The sequence below is a fragment of the Anomaloglossus baeobatrachus genome, chromosome 1 (genome assembly GCF_048569485.1).
Source record: "Anomaloglossus baeobatrachus isolate aAnoBae1 chromosome 1, aAnoBae1.hap1, whole genome shotgun sequence".
Lineage (NCBI taxonomy): Eukaryota > Metazoa > Chordata > Amphibia > Anura > Aromobatidae > Anomaloglossus > Anomaloglossus baeobatrachus.
In genome coordinates, this window is record NC_134353.1 from 753,052,674 (window position 1) to 753,070,867 (window position 18,194).

Genomic DNA, 18,194 nt, shown 5'->3' on the forward strand with positions numbered 1-18,194 from the left:
GTAACATGGGGGAACCTACGCCAAATATTTTATTTTTACTGTACGCTATAGACTTGCAGTCTGATTGGAAGAGTCAGACAGGCTGTTAGAGTGCAGTCGCTGTAACTGCAACCAATCACTCACAGATGCTGGTTGGTGGGGAAAGCATTGAATATGCATGAGCCTAATGAGAATCCCTGGAAGTAGAAAAAGTGGCTGCAGGAGCAATGTACAGGCGCGCTGGTGATTCTGTAAGTATACCGTGCTCGATTTTATTTATTTTTTTTATTTTTACTTTTAATTATTTATATTATTTTTTTTTTTAAAGTTCCTGAGTGCCAGATCCAGATCAATACCTGGAATTTCGTCCCGGGCCTGGCACTCGGGTGCCTGTGAACCCACATTGGTTAGGCTTCACAGTCCGGTCCGCCCATCACTATAATTTTCACAAAAAAAAGCATCAAAATCAGAACTAGAAAACGCACCCAAAACACACAAAGTACGGAGAATCATTAGAAACGTGTGTGTTTTTTTTTTTTTTACATTTCCAGACTCTCAAGGACAAGGCGCGGTTTTGATGTCTCAAAGGTGCAGTTTTTTGTGACAACAAAACTGCAGTGTGCGCATGTAACTTTATATTTGACTTGCTCACTAGTGTAAAGGTTGCAAGATATATGTACCGTTTATTATTTTTAATATTGATGTGTACATTTTCAAAAATAAAAATGAAAAAAACCCCCAGTTTCCTAAAAGATCATTTCTTTTCAAGAAACTGCATAAATTAATTGTACAAATGAATATAAGAAACTTTTATAAGGCTAAGGACACACGGCGAGTAAAATGGAGCGAGTGGAATGTGATAAAAAAAATTGCATACCACTCGGGCCAATGTTACTCTACGGGGCTGCTCACATGAACGATTTCTTTTTCTGAGCCCTAATCCGACATAAAACAATCGCAGCATACTGCGGGTGGAATTCGATTTGTTTTCTTTCGCACCCATACAAGTCTATGGGTGTGAGAGAAACATCACACTGCACTCACAGTATAGCGGAGTGCAGTGCGATATACGCATCAGCTGACAATGGAGGAGATGCTACTCCACAGCGCGTGCCCCCCTCCTCTGCAACTGTGATCTGATCAGGATTACATCACAGTGGCATAACACTTGGCTTGCACCTCTCCAGCGGAGCTAGAGCTTAGGGTCATGCAATGCACTTGCAGTAGTGCTCATGTGGCCTCAGCCTAATACATCTTATCTGAGAATAATTATTCTTTACACTTATGAGCCACATCTTCCCCTGCCTCTGGAACTCAACATCTCTGAAAAACAATCATCTCCACCTTTATCAAAGCAAGTCTGACTGCTAATGTATAAGTGTCAGGCTACGTAGCCTAATATTATGGCGATAGGAGGGATTAGGAGCAGAGACTGTCAGATCTTGCTACAGTTAGTGATCGGAGCTCATCCTATAGCTGGATTCACAGCTACATTGATCACTACTACTGTATGATGTTTTTTATGTTTCTGCTTCTCGAGATGTCCTAGTCATTGAAAGAATAGCAGGAATCCCTATATCTCCGCGTCCTGTTTATAGGAGAGATAATAGCAAGTAACCTCACACCAACTCCAAGGGCCTACAAGGTGGTGGGGGAAGGGACAACTGGTGAAAAATGCAGGATTCATGTCATAAATTAAATGCTTTTCTTCCCAATATACACACAGCAGCCTGTTCTGAAAATATACCTGTAATGTCAGGTACTGTTTAAAGGGGGTTATCAACCCCTGCTGAAACCTTCCAACACTCTGCTTGGATTGTGCTCTATTTGCCAGCGCCATCACTTTTGCGTATTTGTGGACACATGACGATGGCTGCAAACGGCAATTGGAGACATTTCCAAATATTTTACCAGGGTATGACTACCCCTTTAACATAAAAACGTGATCCTGATCTACGCAATTACTGTTCACTCTTATTGTAGGGCAGTACAACAAAAATAAAAAGAAACCATAGGAGTATGAAAAATGCTTGCAAGTTATAAAGTGCTAAGACGTAAAAAAAACAAAAAATAAACCCAGTGCTTTATAAAGTTACAAGACAAATCCTCATCCACGATTTCTTCTTTCCGTACCCAGTAAACATGACGTTCCTGCCGATAACTTTACCATGCATGAGGTTCACTGCAGACGCAAAATCTGCATATGTGATCTGTGCAAAGAGCCTGTTCCCAGGAGTAATCTGGAGGATCACCTTGCCACTGAACACGTCACGGTAAGAATTTATGGGAATAGCTCTTACTGATTTAAATTTCATCTATTAGGTGCTTCAAATTCTTTATTTTGGCCATGATAATGCATTCAGAGTGATTTTTGTTTTATATTCTTGAATATCTCACAATGTCTGTCTGTTACTTCATCCTTTTTTCTCTGCTCGATTTCTAAAACTTAATATGGACAAAACAGAATTCATTATCTTTCCCCTCCTCACTCAAACCCCCCTTCCCCCTCCCAACTGACAAATCCATCAAAGTCGATGGCTGCTCGCTCTCCCCAGTCCCATGTGCTGTCTGCCTGGGGGTGACCATTGACTCCGCTCTCTCCTTCAAGCTACGCATCGAAACGCCTCCAACTAAAAAAAAAATTCCCAGATTCATATATTAATTTCCCATGAAGCTGCAAAAACACTAGGGCATGCCCTTATTGTCTCCTGCCTGGACTACTGCAATGTCCTGCTCTGTGGCCTCCCTTCAATCCATTCTTAACTATGTGGCCAGTCTAATCCACCTGTCCCCCCCCCCCCCCCCCCCTTCCCGATACTCCCAGACTTACCCTCTCTGTCAATCCCTTCACTGGCTTCTCATTGCCCAACGACTCTAGTTCAAAACCCTAACTATGACATGCAAAGCCATCCACAACCTGTCTCCTCCTTACATCTGTGACCTAGTCTCCAGGTACTTACCTGCACGTAACCTCCGATCCTCACAAGATCTCCTTTACTCTTCTTTTCCCACAGTCTCATCCAATATTTCTCCTGTGTATCCCCCATACTCTGGAACTCTCTGCCACAACATATCTCTTGCCTTACTTGAAAACTTTCAAAAGGAACTTGAAGACCCACCTCTTCAGTCAAGCTCACAACCTTCAGTAACCCTCAGTTCTCCATAGTGCCGCATGACCAGCTCTACCCTCACCTACTGTATCCTCACCCATCCCTTGTAGACTGTGAGCATTTGCGGGTCCTCGCTCCTTCTGTACCAGTCTGTTCCTTGTATTGTTTGATTATTGTACTTGTCCCTATTATGTATACCTCTTTTCACATGTAAAGCGCCATGGAATAAATGGCGCTATAATAATAATATATCTTCACAGTAAGGTAGGTTGTAGAGGTTCAGGGAGGTTAAACAAACAAACCTGAGTTTTTCACTTATTCACATTTTGGGGTCAAGCGTTGATGTTACATTGACAGCGCTGCAGTTAATTACTGAGATCAGTTGACCTGCTGACGTAGATGGCACAAGCCACTGCTCAGTGATTAGTTGCAGCGTTGCTGACCTGGTATCACTGCTGAAGCTGTAGACAATCACTGGACCAATGAATAGAAGCAATGGTGGATCCCAGGTGGGTGAATAACTGCTTTGTTAATGGATTTTTGTTTTCGTCTCTTTGAGTTTATCTACAAAACAACCACCTTATTTCTGCAGCGTTTTTGAGGGTCTTGTGCTTCTCATCCTCCTGCCACTTTCACAATCCTTTATGATCTCCAAACTATACAGCTCTCAGCCAGTGATGTTAAATGACAATGTTTTGTCGATTAATTTTTCATTCATGGACAAAACAGGATACAATATTTAAATGAAACTTAAATAAACCTTTAAAGGGAATTTATCATTTAAAACATTTTACCATGTATTCATTATTCCCAATTTTTTAAGACTGGTGTTTATACGCAATTTTTCGTTTAATATTTCTTTATTATTTCAAAAGTTTTCATATTACAGAAGATAAGAAATGTATAAGGGTCTTTCATGTTACCCAATGTTACAGCATATGAAGATTATAAAATAACCTATGTCTTGAAGTCTCGTAAAACGTATGGTACTATGAAATGTATCGTATATCATGTGGAAGGTAAAATCTGTAAAACATCCTATAGAACATCTTAATTTTAACATGTAATAATCTTCTATCTTTATATTTATTCCGTGTAAAGTGTTAAAGGCAACTTCCTTCTGTATAGTCTGGTTCAATAGGTATGAAAACATGACCCTATGTATATCAATTAGGTGAGAAAGAGATATAGAGAGAGGGAGAGAAAGATAGGTAGAGAAAAAGGGAAGGAGGGGAAGACATGGGGAAATGATGGGGGGGGGGGGGGAAGAAGGTCTGTATTGTGATGCCGCGCCACTCCTGTGTCCGGGAGCCCATCCCGGCTTCTTGAATATTTATTGTGATAGAGCGCCTGTGAGTAACCAGGTTTGGAATTGCTGTGTTTCTCTATACTGAAGCCACGGGTACCAAACCGAGAAACACAAGGAGTCTTTCCCTTCGTCAAACGCTCTCAACTCCTCCAGACGCCGCAGGCCATCCATAGCCTCTACCCAGTCTGCTCTCCTCAATGTACAGGGGGATCTCCAATGCCTCGGTATGATTTGCCTCATTGAAATCATAAAGTACGAGAGCAAGCCTTTCTTCGCCTTGGAGACTGCCCCTGTATACATTGATAAGAGGGCCACTTCCGGTGAGGGTGTCACTTCCGTGTGATGTAAATGGTTATAGAGAGCAAAGACATCTTTCCAAAGACCCTGTATCCCTGGGCAGGTCCACCAGATATGTAGCATTGTGCCCACTGAGGTCTTGCACCTCCAACAGGCGTCAGATACCTCTGGGAACATTTTATGTAGTCTGGCGGGTGTCCTATACCACCGTGAGAGGATTTTATAATTGAGTTCCTGCATTCTACAAGAAATGGTGGATTTATGTGTTAGGTTAAATGACTTACACCATTGTGCCTTGGGAAAAGTCTGGCACAATTCTGTTTGCCAATGTCTAACGTAGTCAGGCAAGTCGTCTCCTCCACCCCCCTCGGGCACTGCTATGTTGTAGATTATTGAGACTGTGAGGGGGTGTTTCTCTAAGGAAGCATAGTTTTTCAAATGGAGTCAGATCCTTATGTATCTCAGATCCCGGAGCCAGAGAATCTATGAAACTACGTAGTTGTAGATATTTGAACCAGTAACCTGGTTCCCGTGGCCGGTCTCCAAGCAGGGATATCAGTGGTTTGCATCCCTGTTGGGTAATTACGTCTTTAACTCGTGGAATCCTTCCCATTGGCGTTGAAATCAGTCTGGGATGAGGTTCGTGAAACCAGCATTGAAACGCGGGGTTGCCCACCAGAGGCGTCATAGGACCCGGTTCTCCTGTCAATCTATATCGTCTATTGGCTGTCCTCCACGCTGTAGCCAGGGACAAGAGGATCGGGGAAACTCCCAGGGTCCCAAGGTTAGTTCTAGATGACAACCAGAAGATTCCGTGTGCCATATTCGGGCATAGTTCACATTCAATCTCCACCCACAATTTTCTGTCTTTACTGTGCAGGAGATCCAATATGCAACCACCCACCGCTGCTGCGTGATAAGCTTTAAGATCCGGGAGCCCCGCCCCTCCGTCCCAGCGAGATTTAATCAGCATTGAGTATTTCAGTCGGGGTTTGGTGCCACGCCATATAAAATTGCTGATCATCTTCTTTAACTTGAGGAAGACATTTTCTCCTAGGTTCAGTGGGATAGTTTGAAACAGGTATAGTATTTTAGGTAGGACATCCATTTTAATTGTATTGACCCTGCCGAACCAGGAAATGGGGAGGTTATGCCATGCTATGAGGTCTTTGTGGATATTTTTTAAAAGGTCTGGGAAATTGTAATTATATAGAGCTTGGTGGTTGGGAGAAACCCTGATCCCCAGATATTTAATGTAATTGCTGGCCCACTTAAAGGGGAAGGCGGGTTTGAGAGTATTCTCTTCTACGGATGGTAGCGATACATTTAAGATCTCTGTTTTTTGTAGGTTTACTTTAAAATTGGAGAGTCTGCCAAAGATCTCAAACTCCTGCAGTATGTTGGGCAAACTAGTCTTCGGCTGTGTCACATATATCAAGAGATCGTCCGCAAATAGTGCTAATTTATGAGATGTTTGTCCTATCTGTATCCCTTTTATCGAAGGGTTTTCCCTGAGTGCATTTGCTAGGGATTCCATTACCAGGATGTATAGGTATGGCGATAGGGGGCATCCCTGTCTGGTACCGTTTCTAATATTAAATGGAGCTGACAGGCGTCCGTTCACACCCACTTGTGCCGTTGGATCGTGATATAATGCTTTTATCCATTGTAGTAAGCGCGAACGGACGCCGATTGCCTGCATCGTGGCTTCTAAAAAAAACCAATGGACTCTGTCAAATGCCTTTTCGGCATCTACTGTCAAGAGGCACATTGGGATTTGACGCTGACGTGCCTGGGCCACTAGGGACAGGGTTCTAATAGTGTTGTCCCGTGCCTCCCTCCCTGGGACAAATCCCACCTGGTCTTTGTGGATTAGTTTGGGTATGAGGGGGCCTAGTCTCAGGGCTATCATTTTAGAGTACAATTTAATATCCACATTTATTAGTGAGATAGGTCTGTAATTAGAGCAGGTCAGTGGGTCCCTGCCAGGCTTGGGGATTACAGTTATTCGGGCTTGGAGTGTCTGTTTAGGGAACTGGCATGTGTTGGTTATGGAATTGAAGGCTTTCAGCATTATAGGGCTGCAGGCCCCTCCACATATTTTGTAAAACCGGGGGGTGAACCCATCAGGACCAGGGCTTTTACCCACTTTAAGGGTTTTAATGGCATCGCTTAGCTCTGTGTCTGAGAAATCCTCGTCTATGTCTTCAGCTACCGCATCTTCAAGGGGGTCTGGGGCATATTTGTTTAAGTATTCCCAAATGTCGCGATGTCTCGCATCAGGTGATGGGGTATGTGGGGATGGGATGTTATAAAGTTTTGTATAGTAGTTTCTGAATTCTTCTAATATGTCAGGGGTGGAATGTATCTGGGTACCTGTCTGTGAGTTTAACGCTAATATTGGGGTTTGTGCCTGTCTGGGGTGAAGGGTCCTGGCTAACAATCGTCCACTTTTATCTCCAAACTCAAAGATATTCCTACGAAATTTATCTCTGATACACAGTGATTTTCGGTCAAGGATAGATAATATTTGGTGGCGGATAGTAGAAATTTCCGTTTTAATGGTGTCACTGGATTTGGTTTTGTTTATCGTTTCTTTATGGCCTAGTTGTGCTAACAGTTCTTTTAGTTCCCTTGCACTTTCTTTTTTAATTCTGGATCCATGGGATATGCAGACCCCCCCTGATCATACATTTCAACGCTTCCCATTTGACCGGGGCAGGTGTGGGATCTGCCATATGATCTATTTTGAAGTTTGCAATGGTTTTATGAATATCCTCCCAGGCATTGCTCATTCTTGAGCAGGTTGTCGTTCAGTCTCCATGTGTGTCCCACCCCCCCCATATCTCTCACCCCAATTTCCCCATATACTGGTGCGTGGTCCGACCAGAGAAAAACATCCATTGAACAACCCGGGGATTTGTCTAGCAGGTCGTGGGATATGAAAATGTGGTCTAGTCTGGTGTAGCTATTATGAACTGTGGAATGAAAACTGTAGTCTCTGACTCCGGGATGTAAGACCCTCCAAAGATCGACTAGTTTAAGGGATGTTAGTTCTCGTTTTAATCTGCGTAGTGCCAAGGAGGGGATTGCAGACCTACCAGAGGACGAATCCATGGCTGGATCCAGCACAAGGTTGAAGTCTCCTCCCAAGATGATACAGGTGCCACCCGCAAACTCTGCCAGCTTCTCCAGAGTCTCCACTCCAAAGGATACCTGGTCCTGATTTGGGAAATAGATGTTAGCGATTGTATAAGTATTATTCAGGAAAGATATTTTAAGAAATAGCCAGCGTCCCTCCGGGCTAGTGAGCGTGTCGAGAACTGTTGGCTGGAATGTCTTGTGAAAAGCAATGGAAACCCCACATGCCTTCTTGTTGGGGTGTGGGCCATGGAACCATGTCGGGTAATTCTTGGTTTTACAGTTGGGAGTGTTGGAGGCTATGAAGTGTGTCTCTTGAAATAGGGCTATTTTAACTCCCTTCCTGTGCAGGCGATATAGGATCTGACTTCTCTTTTCGGGTTTATTTAAGCCTTTAGTATTGTAAGTGCAAAAGGTGAGGTGCGACATCACAGAAAAGGGTAGGCAGGGTATAGGGAAAACCAAGGGGAGAAGAGAAAGAGCAGATATAAGATAGTGGTGAAAGGTAAAATTAGATAAGCTAAGTAGGACTAGGGTGCCTACTGATCTTAGGTATCTACTGGTAGACTATTGTCTAATGTGGCACTCTGCCACGTCCCTAATAGAGGTGCGGGAAAGCCTACGGTCTTTCAGGAACTCCCCTCTGCGGCGAACGCCCACAAGTAATATGAATAACAATCAACGTATACAGTCTAGTAGTGATTAATCACTTTTCCATTCCCCTCCCCCACACCCCCAATTACTTGGTGTGTTTTGGGTATGGATCGCACATCGGGAGGAGAACACGAGGCTATCAACTCAATATAAAATGCCATTAAACCAGAGCTCAGTATCAGATCCAGATGTAAAGAATGAAAGGGGGAGCAACAGATTGAGTGAGACAATAAAAAAAAAAAAATATGAAGTGGTGGAGGGCAAAGGACCAGGGGGGAGGACGTGGGGAGAAGTGGGAGGACGGAGTGTAGGAGGCGTATGGAGTGGTGTATGTAGAGAGCATGTCTAAGAGGGGAGGAGAGGAAGGGGGTAGAAATTAGTGTAGGGCATGTGTCCTTTGTAAGTATGTGTGCTGGGGAGGGAAGATGGGTTGAGTAGAGTTAGTTTGTAGGAAGTAGTGCGCTCATAGAAGGTGTGTGAAGAGGAAGACGCAAGGTGGGAATGATACGAAGGAAGAGGTATAAGGGGAGGGGAGAGGGGGCGAGTGGAGGGGAGTAGGGAGAGAGAGAGAAGGAAAGGGAAGAAAAGAAGAAAAAAAAAAAAAAAAGGGGGGGACTAGGAAAGTAAGCGTGAGGAGAGAAGATACTGATACATGACGCTCTATGAACAGGTAAGCAGTCCAATACAATCAATTTATATCTCGCCTCCTGGTTTTCCAAGAAGTTTTTGTCCTTTTCTTTGGATGGTCAGCGATATTCAGCGGTGTATATCACGGGGGGATCCTCCACCCCTTCTCTTCTGGACTTGTCGCCAGTGCTCTCTTGGTGGTAAGGGTGCAGGGCCTCCCGGGGTTGGCCAATCTGGCAGGCTGATCATAGGCAGTTCAAAAGTCCCTAGGAAGTTGGGGAGGTCTCCCAAGGACCGGAAGACCGCCGACTTCCCATTTTTCTTTGCTGTGAGTTGGAACGGATATCCCCAGCGATATGGAACATCCTTATCTTTGAGGGATTGGAGTAGTGGTCTTAAGGCCTTGCGTAGTTGCAGTGTCCTCCGTGCTAGGTCTGGTAGGACAATCAGAGGTGTCCCTTTTATATGTACCCGCTCCTTTCTCTCTGCATCTTTGTAGTATGGCCTCCTTTTCTTTATAGAATTGGACCCGACATATCACATCTCTTGGTCTGGCCGGATCAGGAGATTTGGGGCCTAGGGATCTGTGGATGCGGTCCAGTTCTATGCGTTGTTCTGGGTCACGTTGGAGGAGACGGGTAAAGAATTTTTGTGCCCATTCATCCAGCTGTGGTGGTGCCACTGCTTCTGTGAGGCCTCTAATCCTTAAGTTATTACGGCGATGTCTGTTTTCAATATCGTCTAAGTGGGTCAGAATGTCCGGTATCTGGGCCGTGTGCTCTGATAGAACTTGTTGATGTGATTCTATATGGGAAAATACCTGTTCCTGCACCTCTTCTGTAGCTGCTACACGCTGGCCAATTTGTTTGATCTCTGATTGTATAGCAGCCATGTCCTGCTTATGGGATTCCCTAAGTTTCCCCAGCAAAGAGTCCATTTCCTGCCTGGTTGGAATTGATCTGATATGTGCTTTCCAATCCCAATCTTCTTCTTGCTCCTGTGTCTGGTCTGATTTATTCTTCTCTCCCTTGTTTCTGTGGGTGGAGGTGTTGGAGGGGGGGGATCTTTGTTCTTTAGGTGATGTGTGCTGTTGTTGTGGTATTACAGGCTCCTCTCCGGGTGTCACAGATCTGCTTCCCATGGCTGCTGGGGTCTGCTGTATCACAGAGCTGGGGCCCTGCTCTGCCTGCAGTTTATCTGGCAGTCGCTTTTGTGGCTGGGACAGGGGGTTTTCAACACTCCCTTCTGTAGTGTCCTGCTGTGCCTTATCTATGTTTATGGCTGAGCTGGCTGCTGTTATGTGAGGAGGCAGTGAGGTCGCTCCACTGCATGTTTGCTGAGCGTTATCTCCTGCCTCAGTGTCTGCCAGCGCCATGTTGGAGAGAGCAGAGGTGTCAGGCTGGGAGGCTGAGGTCCCGAAATAGCGGGTGATATCTGTACCTTCCCCCTCTGGAGTCTGTACACTCGTCGCCCGTCCTCTCCTGCGTGCCATTACTGATCCTGGACCCGGTGAGTGCCTTTGAAGTGTGAGAATTCACCGCTGGTATGTGGGAGCTCCTTCTTACAGCGTCTCAGTGTGCCATCGGCTAGCTCCGCCCCCTATACGCAATTTTTAATAAAGGTGGTTCATGGAGTCTCTTAAAGAAGCACTCCCATCAAAGTTTTTTTTTTCCTCTTAATAGATTGCAGTCATCATGTTATACAGCACTGTGTGCTTAGTTGCTCATTTTGCCTTTCTACCCAGTTAATTCTTTCCTTTTCCGTTAGGTCTATGACATTGTGTGATTAGAAAAATTCATTAAAGGTACTGTCACACATAACGAGATTGCTAGTGAGATCCCAGCTGAGTCACGGTTTCTGTGACGCAGTAGCGATCCCGTTAGCGATCTCGTTATGGGTGACACCTCCCAGCGATCAGGCCCCTGCTGTGAGATCTCTAGTCGTTGCAGAATGGTCCAGGCCATTTTCTTCAAAGGCGATGTCCTGCTGAGCAGGACACATCGCTGCGTTTGACACTGTGTGACAGGGTCACAGTGACTGCTGAGATCGTTATACAGGTCGCTACTGCGACCTGCATCGCTGGTAAGGTCTGACTGTGTGACATCTCACGAGCGACCTCCCAGCGACTTGGCAGCGATCCCTATCAGGTCGCATCGTTTTCGGGCTAGCTGGTAAGTCGTTGTGTGTGACTGGGCCTTAAGTCTATTTTTAAACTCTATGTAGAAACAGGAAGTTTCCTTACACTTCATGAGTCATCACTGTCAAGTCCCTGGCAGGGGGGGAGGAGTGGAGCAACTGGGTCATAAGTAGAAGAAGAGGGATGACTCATGCATGTAAAAGTGACTCCCTGTTTCTACTTAGAGAAGATAGCAGAATTAACTGTGTAGAAAAGCAAAAAGAGCATTTGTAAGTGCACAGTGCTATATGATATGATGACTGCAATTAATTAAGAGATAAAAACTTCGAGAGTGGTTCTTCAATGAAACTGTTTCAACTTTAAACTGTCATACGCCATTTTCAGAAATGAATGTTGGTCAGGGGATGGCGTACATTTGTTATAATTTATCCCACTTTTGTGACCTGAAGTTTTTAATCTTCCTTCTACGTTGTGGAGATAAAGGAAATGGTTTCTAACCTATTCTGGTGGAGTATTGTTGTTTTCCGCACATGCATGACTATTCCTGCTTATGACTGGTCAGTCTTATGCAGTAGAAAAGGTAACTGGCCTCTGAGACAAATCTCTAACACCCCTGTGGTCTTAATGATGATTTGAATCTAAACTAAGATCTCCGCAACGGATAGGAGAAATTAAGAAATGTTTTGTTCAGCTCTGCTGCCACTGTTCCATGATGTGGCCCAATTAACATTCTCTACTGGTGAAAGGTCCTCTTTAATCATACTGTATGTATTATTACCGTATCATATGAAATGTTTAAAGTTTGGGAAATGAGACATCTGTCCTATTTTGTTAATATTTTTTTGTTTTGTTTTGCAGGTGACTTGTAAATGTGACATGATCATGGAGAAGTGTGACCTGGAGGAACATGAGGTCAGTATCTACGGATGTGTGTGAAATATATTTATATAGTGTGTGTGCGTATAGAGATAGAAATATTATATAAAAATTATACATAGATATAGATAGATATGATATATAAAAATGATATAGATATATATATATCTATGTATAATTTTTATATAATATCTGTGTGTGTGTAATATATATATATATATATATATATAGATATATAGATATCTCTATATCTCTAGATAGATAGATATTAGAGATACAGAGATATATATATATTATATTATATTATATTATATTATATTTATTTTTTATATTATACATAGTCTACAGCATCATGCCTAGTAATATGCCACTCAGCTGTGTGGGTAGGACATGGTTATGGTGGGTTTGCTCTCTGAAAACGGTTTACATTCAATCAGTCAAAGTATATTGCGCTATTGTAAATGGTAAGACACACAGTAGAATTAGTTGTGATATTAAGTTGTGTGACTCTTCATTACCTTCTGTGCACCTCTTTTAATTACCAGTTTACATAATAGAATTGGAAATCCTGTGACCTTTTTTTTTTTTTTTTTTTTTCTTTCTTTCTTTTTCCCTTTTCCTTTTCGTAGAGCTTGTGTCTTTCTTTTATTTTCAACAAATGTCATTTTATAATGTGTTCGTTTTGTAGGCAGTTTGGGAATGCAGGGCCGGGATCTGCCGCTTGCTCATCACAAGGCTAGAAACTCAACAAACTAGTTCATCATGTTCGACAGGAATCAACATGTCCGTCTTTAGGACTGAGCATGTGTAGTACACTAGCTCTAAGGACTACACTTCATTATTCTGTTTGTCTGTGGAGGGGGAAAAGCAAACCTCTGTATAAGCCTATGTGCGCACACTGCATCTTTTTAATGCGTTTTTGGTGATATTTTGTGGTCCCAAAGATGCAAAGTCTGAGATTTCTATTTTGCTGTCCACACAGTACATCTTTTTTTGGCTGCGTTTTTGAAGTTGCAGCGTGTCAATTCTTTGTGTTTTTTGCCACCGTTTTGATCCTTTCCAGGCAGTAATTTCACTTCAAGAACCCTGCATCTTTGTGGTCACCAAAAGATGCAGCATGCGCATATAGCCTAATAAACCCTATGCAGTCTATATCTATCTACAAAATAAGAAAATTTTCAGGAATAGAAGTGTCAATAGTTGTCATTTTTATTAATTAATAAAAATGAAGTTAATGATTTAAGTCTAAATTTGATCAATATTTGGTGTGACCACTCTTTACCATCAAATAAGGAATAACGTTTGGAACTCCATTCTATGTCTGAACTGGGTGCAAAAACCTAAAAAAAAATCACTATATGGAGATAAGGTATGCACACCAGTGACTATGTAAGGGGAATACATGTAATAGCAGAAACTGCTGTGTGAATACTGACATGAAAAATTCAATAGCTATATGTAAGAATGAAATGTGAAAAATGGAACCTGCATTACTGCCATGAATATATGAATGCAGTTAAAAAACTTACCGTGTGTGGTCCAAGGGGCGGTCCCGTCTCGGGAGGAATGTCCTAACTAGGACCAAGGGGGCGGGAGGGGTGGGGCTGCCTGACTGTAGGCGGTATTATCTGGCTGCTGCCCATGCCAGGGTCCTAGACCTCCTGCATAACTCTGGATCGAAGCTCTGGGTCCGCCTGGCACACGACCTGTGCCCCTTATCTATTCTAACCCTGCCGTGGAACTGGCAACTTCTCACCAAACATAAGATAGGAATGTCCTACACCACTAAACAAACACTACAATCAGTACACTCACTGCCACGGATTAAGCGCCTGCTCCAACCCCGGGGACCCCTTATGCCACTGACTGATAACCCTGACTTTTTACCAGGGGCATCGTCTAATAATTTTTTGGGAAGCTCAAAACAGAACCCCCTGAGACTGGGACAGGTGGCACCAGATGGGGTTCTTCTCCCACTTCCGGACATTGTGGGGCAGAGAGACTTTAAGATGCGGTTCTACTTTGAATATGCCCAACTTAAACACTTCATAACCACGCAGGGGCCAGACCTAGCTCGTCCCTCATCCCCAACCCCTTTTGAACTTATCTGTACAGGGACACCTGACACTAGACATGCAATATCAAGGATTTATGGTATCTTGACAGCAGCAGCAGAAATACCACTTCCTCGCTTCTGTACTGCATGGGAGGCAGAGCTCGGCCAGACATTCTCCAGGGATCAATGGGAACGATGCTTCCGCTTGACCCACAAGTCCGCGGTTGCAACGAGAATGCAAGAGACTTGCTACAAAATCCTCTCCAGGTGGTACAAGGTCCCGTCATCCCTTCATATGTGGTGCCCCGAAATCCCTGACACATGCTGGCGGTGCGGAGCACAGGGAGGTACCATGGCCCATATCTGGTGGTACTGTCCGAGCTTGGCGGCCTTCTGGAGCAAGGTGCTGGTGGGCATCCAGGAGGTCACGGGGATCTTAGTCCCTAGTCGCCCCGAGGCAGCCCTATTGTTTATGTTTAAAATACCAGAAAAGGTGTATAAAAAAATCCCTTACTGGACATCTCCTCCAGGCCGCCAAGACAGTAATCCCACGACGTTGGAAAGACCCTACCCCCCCGTCCATAGAGGAATGGGTGACAGAAGTAAATGTAATACACCGCATGGAGATGGTAATGGCTCAATCGCGGGGCCAGCTAGTGGAAACCTCCTCTAAATGGTATCAGTGGGAATCTTTTCTCTCTGACTCAAGGTTTCTTGCCCTCGTTGACCCTCAGTAAACAGGACCCTCTGCTTGCCACACCTTCCATAGTCATTTTCATTCTTTTCAGGTTTACGCCCAACAGACGGGACGCCAGTCTCGGCCAACATACTCCTATCCACATCTTTCCCCCCACGGTTCTCCCCCTCTCGTCTCCCCCACTCACTTCTGATCCACTCTCTTCCTTGTTCATCTTTCTTTACCTTCACTTTGGTTTCTTGTTCTCTATTAGAAAGTCATGTTGTTCGATTATTTCCTCATTGACAGCTGTAAAGATTACTGAGCCTGAGGCCTTCAGCCGCTGTGATGGCTCCTTGTTTATCAAATTTGTATTCAATGGTCTGCAGTGTTGTTGTAGTCTTTCCTTTGAAAACTAATAAAACTTTAAATTGGAAAAAACTTAGTGTATGGGAAGCTGAGACCCAGGCTATATGCAGGTTCCATTTTTCACATTTCATTCTTACATATAGCTATTGAATTTTTCATGTCAGTATTTACACAGCAGTTTCTGCTATTACATGTATTCCCCTTGCATAGTCACTGGTGTGCATACCTTATCTCCATATAGCACTCTTTACCATCAACACATCTATTTTTCTTGGTACATTTTCAGTTTTTAAGGAACTCAACAAGGAGGTTGTTCTAAACATCATGGAGAACTAACCACAGATCTTCTGTAATCTAGACTTGCATAAATCGGTGTGTTGCGTCATGTAATACCAGACAGGCTCTATGACGTTGGCTTTCTGTTTGTTGACAACGTCCTGCTGCAGATTAAATTTGGAGCCCGACGCATCCATGATGTTGTTGCATGAAGGATCAGATTCTCTGTATTTCTCAGTATTGAAGACACCATTAATCCTGACAAAATTCCCATCTCCATTTGCTGAAATACAGCCCAAATTTGCAAGGCACTTCCACCATGTTTAGTCGTTTTTTGCAGACACTCATTATTGTACAGATTCACCCTTCAGCTAGTTAATGGGCTTCTGTTACTGCCTAACAGTTCACATTTTGGCTCATTAGTCCAGAGCACATGCTGCCATTTTCCTGTGCCCCAGTTCCTATGTTTTCATGCATAGTTGAGTCACTTGTCCTTGCCTCCATGTTGAAAATAGTTTTTGGATGCATGAAGACCATTTGGCCAGACGTCTTTGTACAGTAGATGGCTGTAGTAGGGTCTTATCGGTTGTTGCCAGTTCTGAGCTGATGGCACTGCTGAACATGTTCAGATTTCAAAGGAAAGTATGTATGATGTCTTTCATCTGCTCCAGGTACTTTGGCTATCCACTGCGGTTCTGATCCTGGACATTGTCCATTTTTGGTGTCCTTACTGCTAGGAAATACAAGCTCGTAATTATCCATCATGCAATACGATCAGGGAAGCGTTTGGTTCCAAATGTATTCTGCAGCAGAACAATGACCTTAAACGTACAGTCAGTCATTAAGACATATCTTCAGTATAAAGAAGAACAAGGAGTCCTGCAAGTGATGATATGACCTTCATATCTGTCTGAAAGGACATGAAGAAACAACAGGATTTGCCCAAGCCTACATCCACACAAGATCTGTGGTTAGTTCTCCATTATGTTTGGAACAACCTCCGTACCAAGCTCCTTTAAAACAAATTGTGTTTTTATATGCACCTAGAAGAAATTAAGCTGTTAAGCTGTTTTGAAGGGAAAGGGTGGTCACACCAAATGTTGCTTTAAATTAATTTCTCCCCCCCCCCTTATATATACATGCATGCATGCTTGCTCCATTCTAACTGGGATAATAGTTCCCTTTTCTGTCGATTGGTGTATATCCCAGCAGTCAGACCCCCCAACGATCAATAAATTGTCATCTACCCTGTGGATGGGTTATAACTTCTCTTCACTGATCAACCCCTTTAATTATTTGTGAAACCTGGTGAAATTTGGCAGGATACTCCAGCCGTGTATAGAGATGATCACAACTTTTCTTTGTCGCTCCATTGGGAGACCCAGACAATTGGGGTGTATAGCTTCTGCCTCTGGAGGCCACACAAAGTATTACACTTTAAAAAGTGTAACCCCTCCCCTCTGCCTATACACCCTCCCGTGGACCACTGGCTCCTCAGTTTTATGCTTTGTGTGGAAGGAGGCACACATCCACTCATGCATTCTCATACATAGTTATGTCGGAGAGGACCCCGATGGGGCCCCCGGCATGTTCCCTTCTCACCCCACTATGTCGGCGGTGTTGTTGAGGTACCCATTGCGGGTACGGAGGCTGGACCACATGCCGTCTCCTTCACCATCCCTTATGCGGCTCTGGGAGAAGTGGGATCCTGAGCGGTCATCCATTTGCTGGGACCGTGCTCCATCCGCAGCCCCTGGTGGAACCTGCCAGACCGGAGCCTCTTCAACCCCAGGGACCGGGCCCTGCAACTTGAAGGTACTCTGTGTCCCCATGGGGGGACTGTACAGGGAGCGCACCTTCTTCCCGGAAGCCGCGGTAGTTGTAAAACTGAGGAGCCCGGCGGACTTCCGTGCCGACCGTGCCTGCTTGTCGGGCGCGGCCTCAAATTTAGTCCCCGGCTTCGCCGCGGCCTAGTCGCAAAATCCCGCCCCCGGGCCTGCCTGTCAGGGGTAAGGGCGGGATTACCGACATGACGTCGGATGTGAGGGCTGGAGCATCCTGCATGGCTCCCTCCCCCCTCATTGACCACTGTGGGGACCCCAGATTCCCGCTCTTTGCTGGCGCCGCCCTCGGCCCCACTCCTCCCCTGAGAGCTCCGGCGGCCATTTTTTGGCATTCTGCCGGTGGACTCTGCAGCTCCGGGGGATCCACGACAGGGAATCTGGAGGACACACTCCGCTCGTTAGCGGTCGGTAAGCCACACCGGTCATACATACATACATACATACATACATACATACATACATACATACATACATACATACATACATACATACATACATACATACATACATACACACATACACACATACACACATACACACATACACACATACACACATACACACATACACACATACACACATACACACATACACACATACACACATACACACATACACACATACACACATACACACATACACACATATATATATATATATATATATATATATATATATCTGTTCGGTCAGGCTGTATACCCTTTTCCCATATACCCTCAGTGGTCACTCTCCTAGGAGACAACAGCATGTCGTTCACAAGGAGCAAAGCTACTAAGGCACAGGTTTTTTTTTCGCGGCCTGTACCTCTTGTGGGGCTATGTTGCCTGCGGGATCCACCTACCC

General features: G+C 44.3%; 1 protein-coding gene across 2 annotated transcripts in view; it reads left to right on the plus strand.

Moving 5' to 3' along the window:
- TRAFD1 (TRAF-type zinc finger domain containing 1) overlaps positions 1 to 18,194 on the plus strand; it is a 100,263-nt gene that overhangs the window by 11,205 nt on the left and 70,864 nt on the right. For both annotated transcript variants that reach the window (XM_075323891.1, XM_075323900.1), the window contains exons 3-4: positions 2,117 to 2,252; positions 12,113 to 12,166. In XM_075323891.1, the coding sequence (XP_075180006.1) occupies positions 2,117 to 2,252; positions 12,113 to 12,166 (190 nt within the window). The remainder of the gene's footprint in view (positions 1 to 2,116; positions 2,253 to 12,112; positions 12,167 to 18,194) is intronic.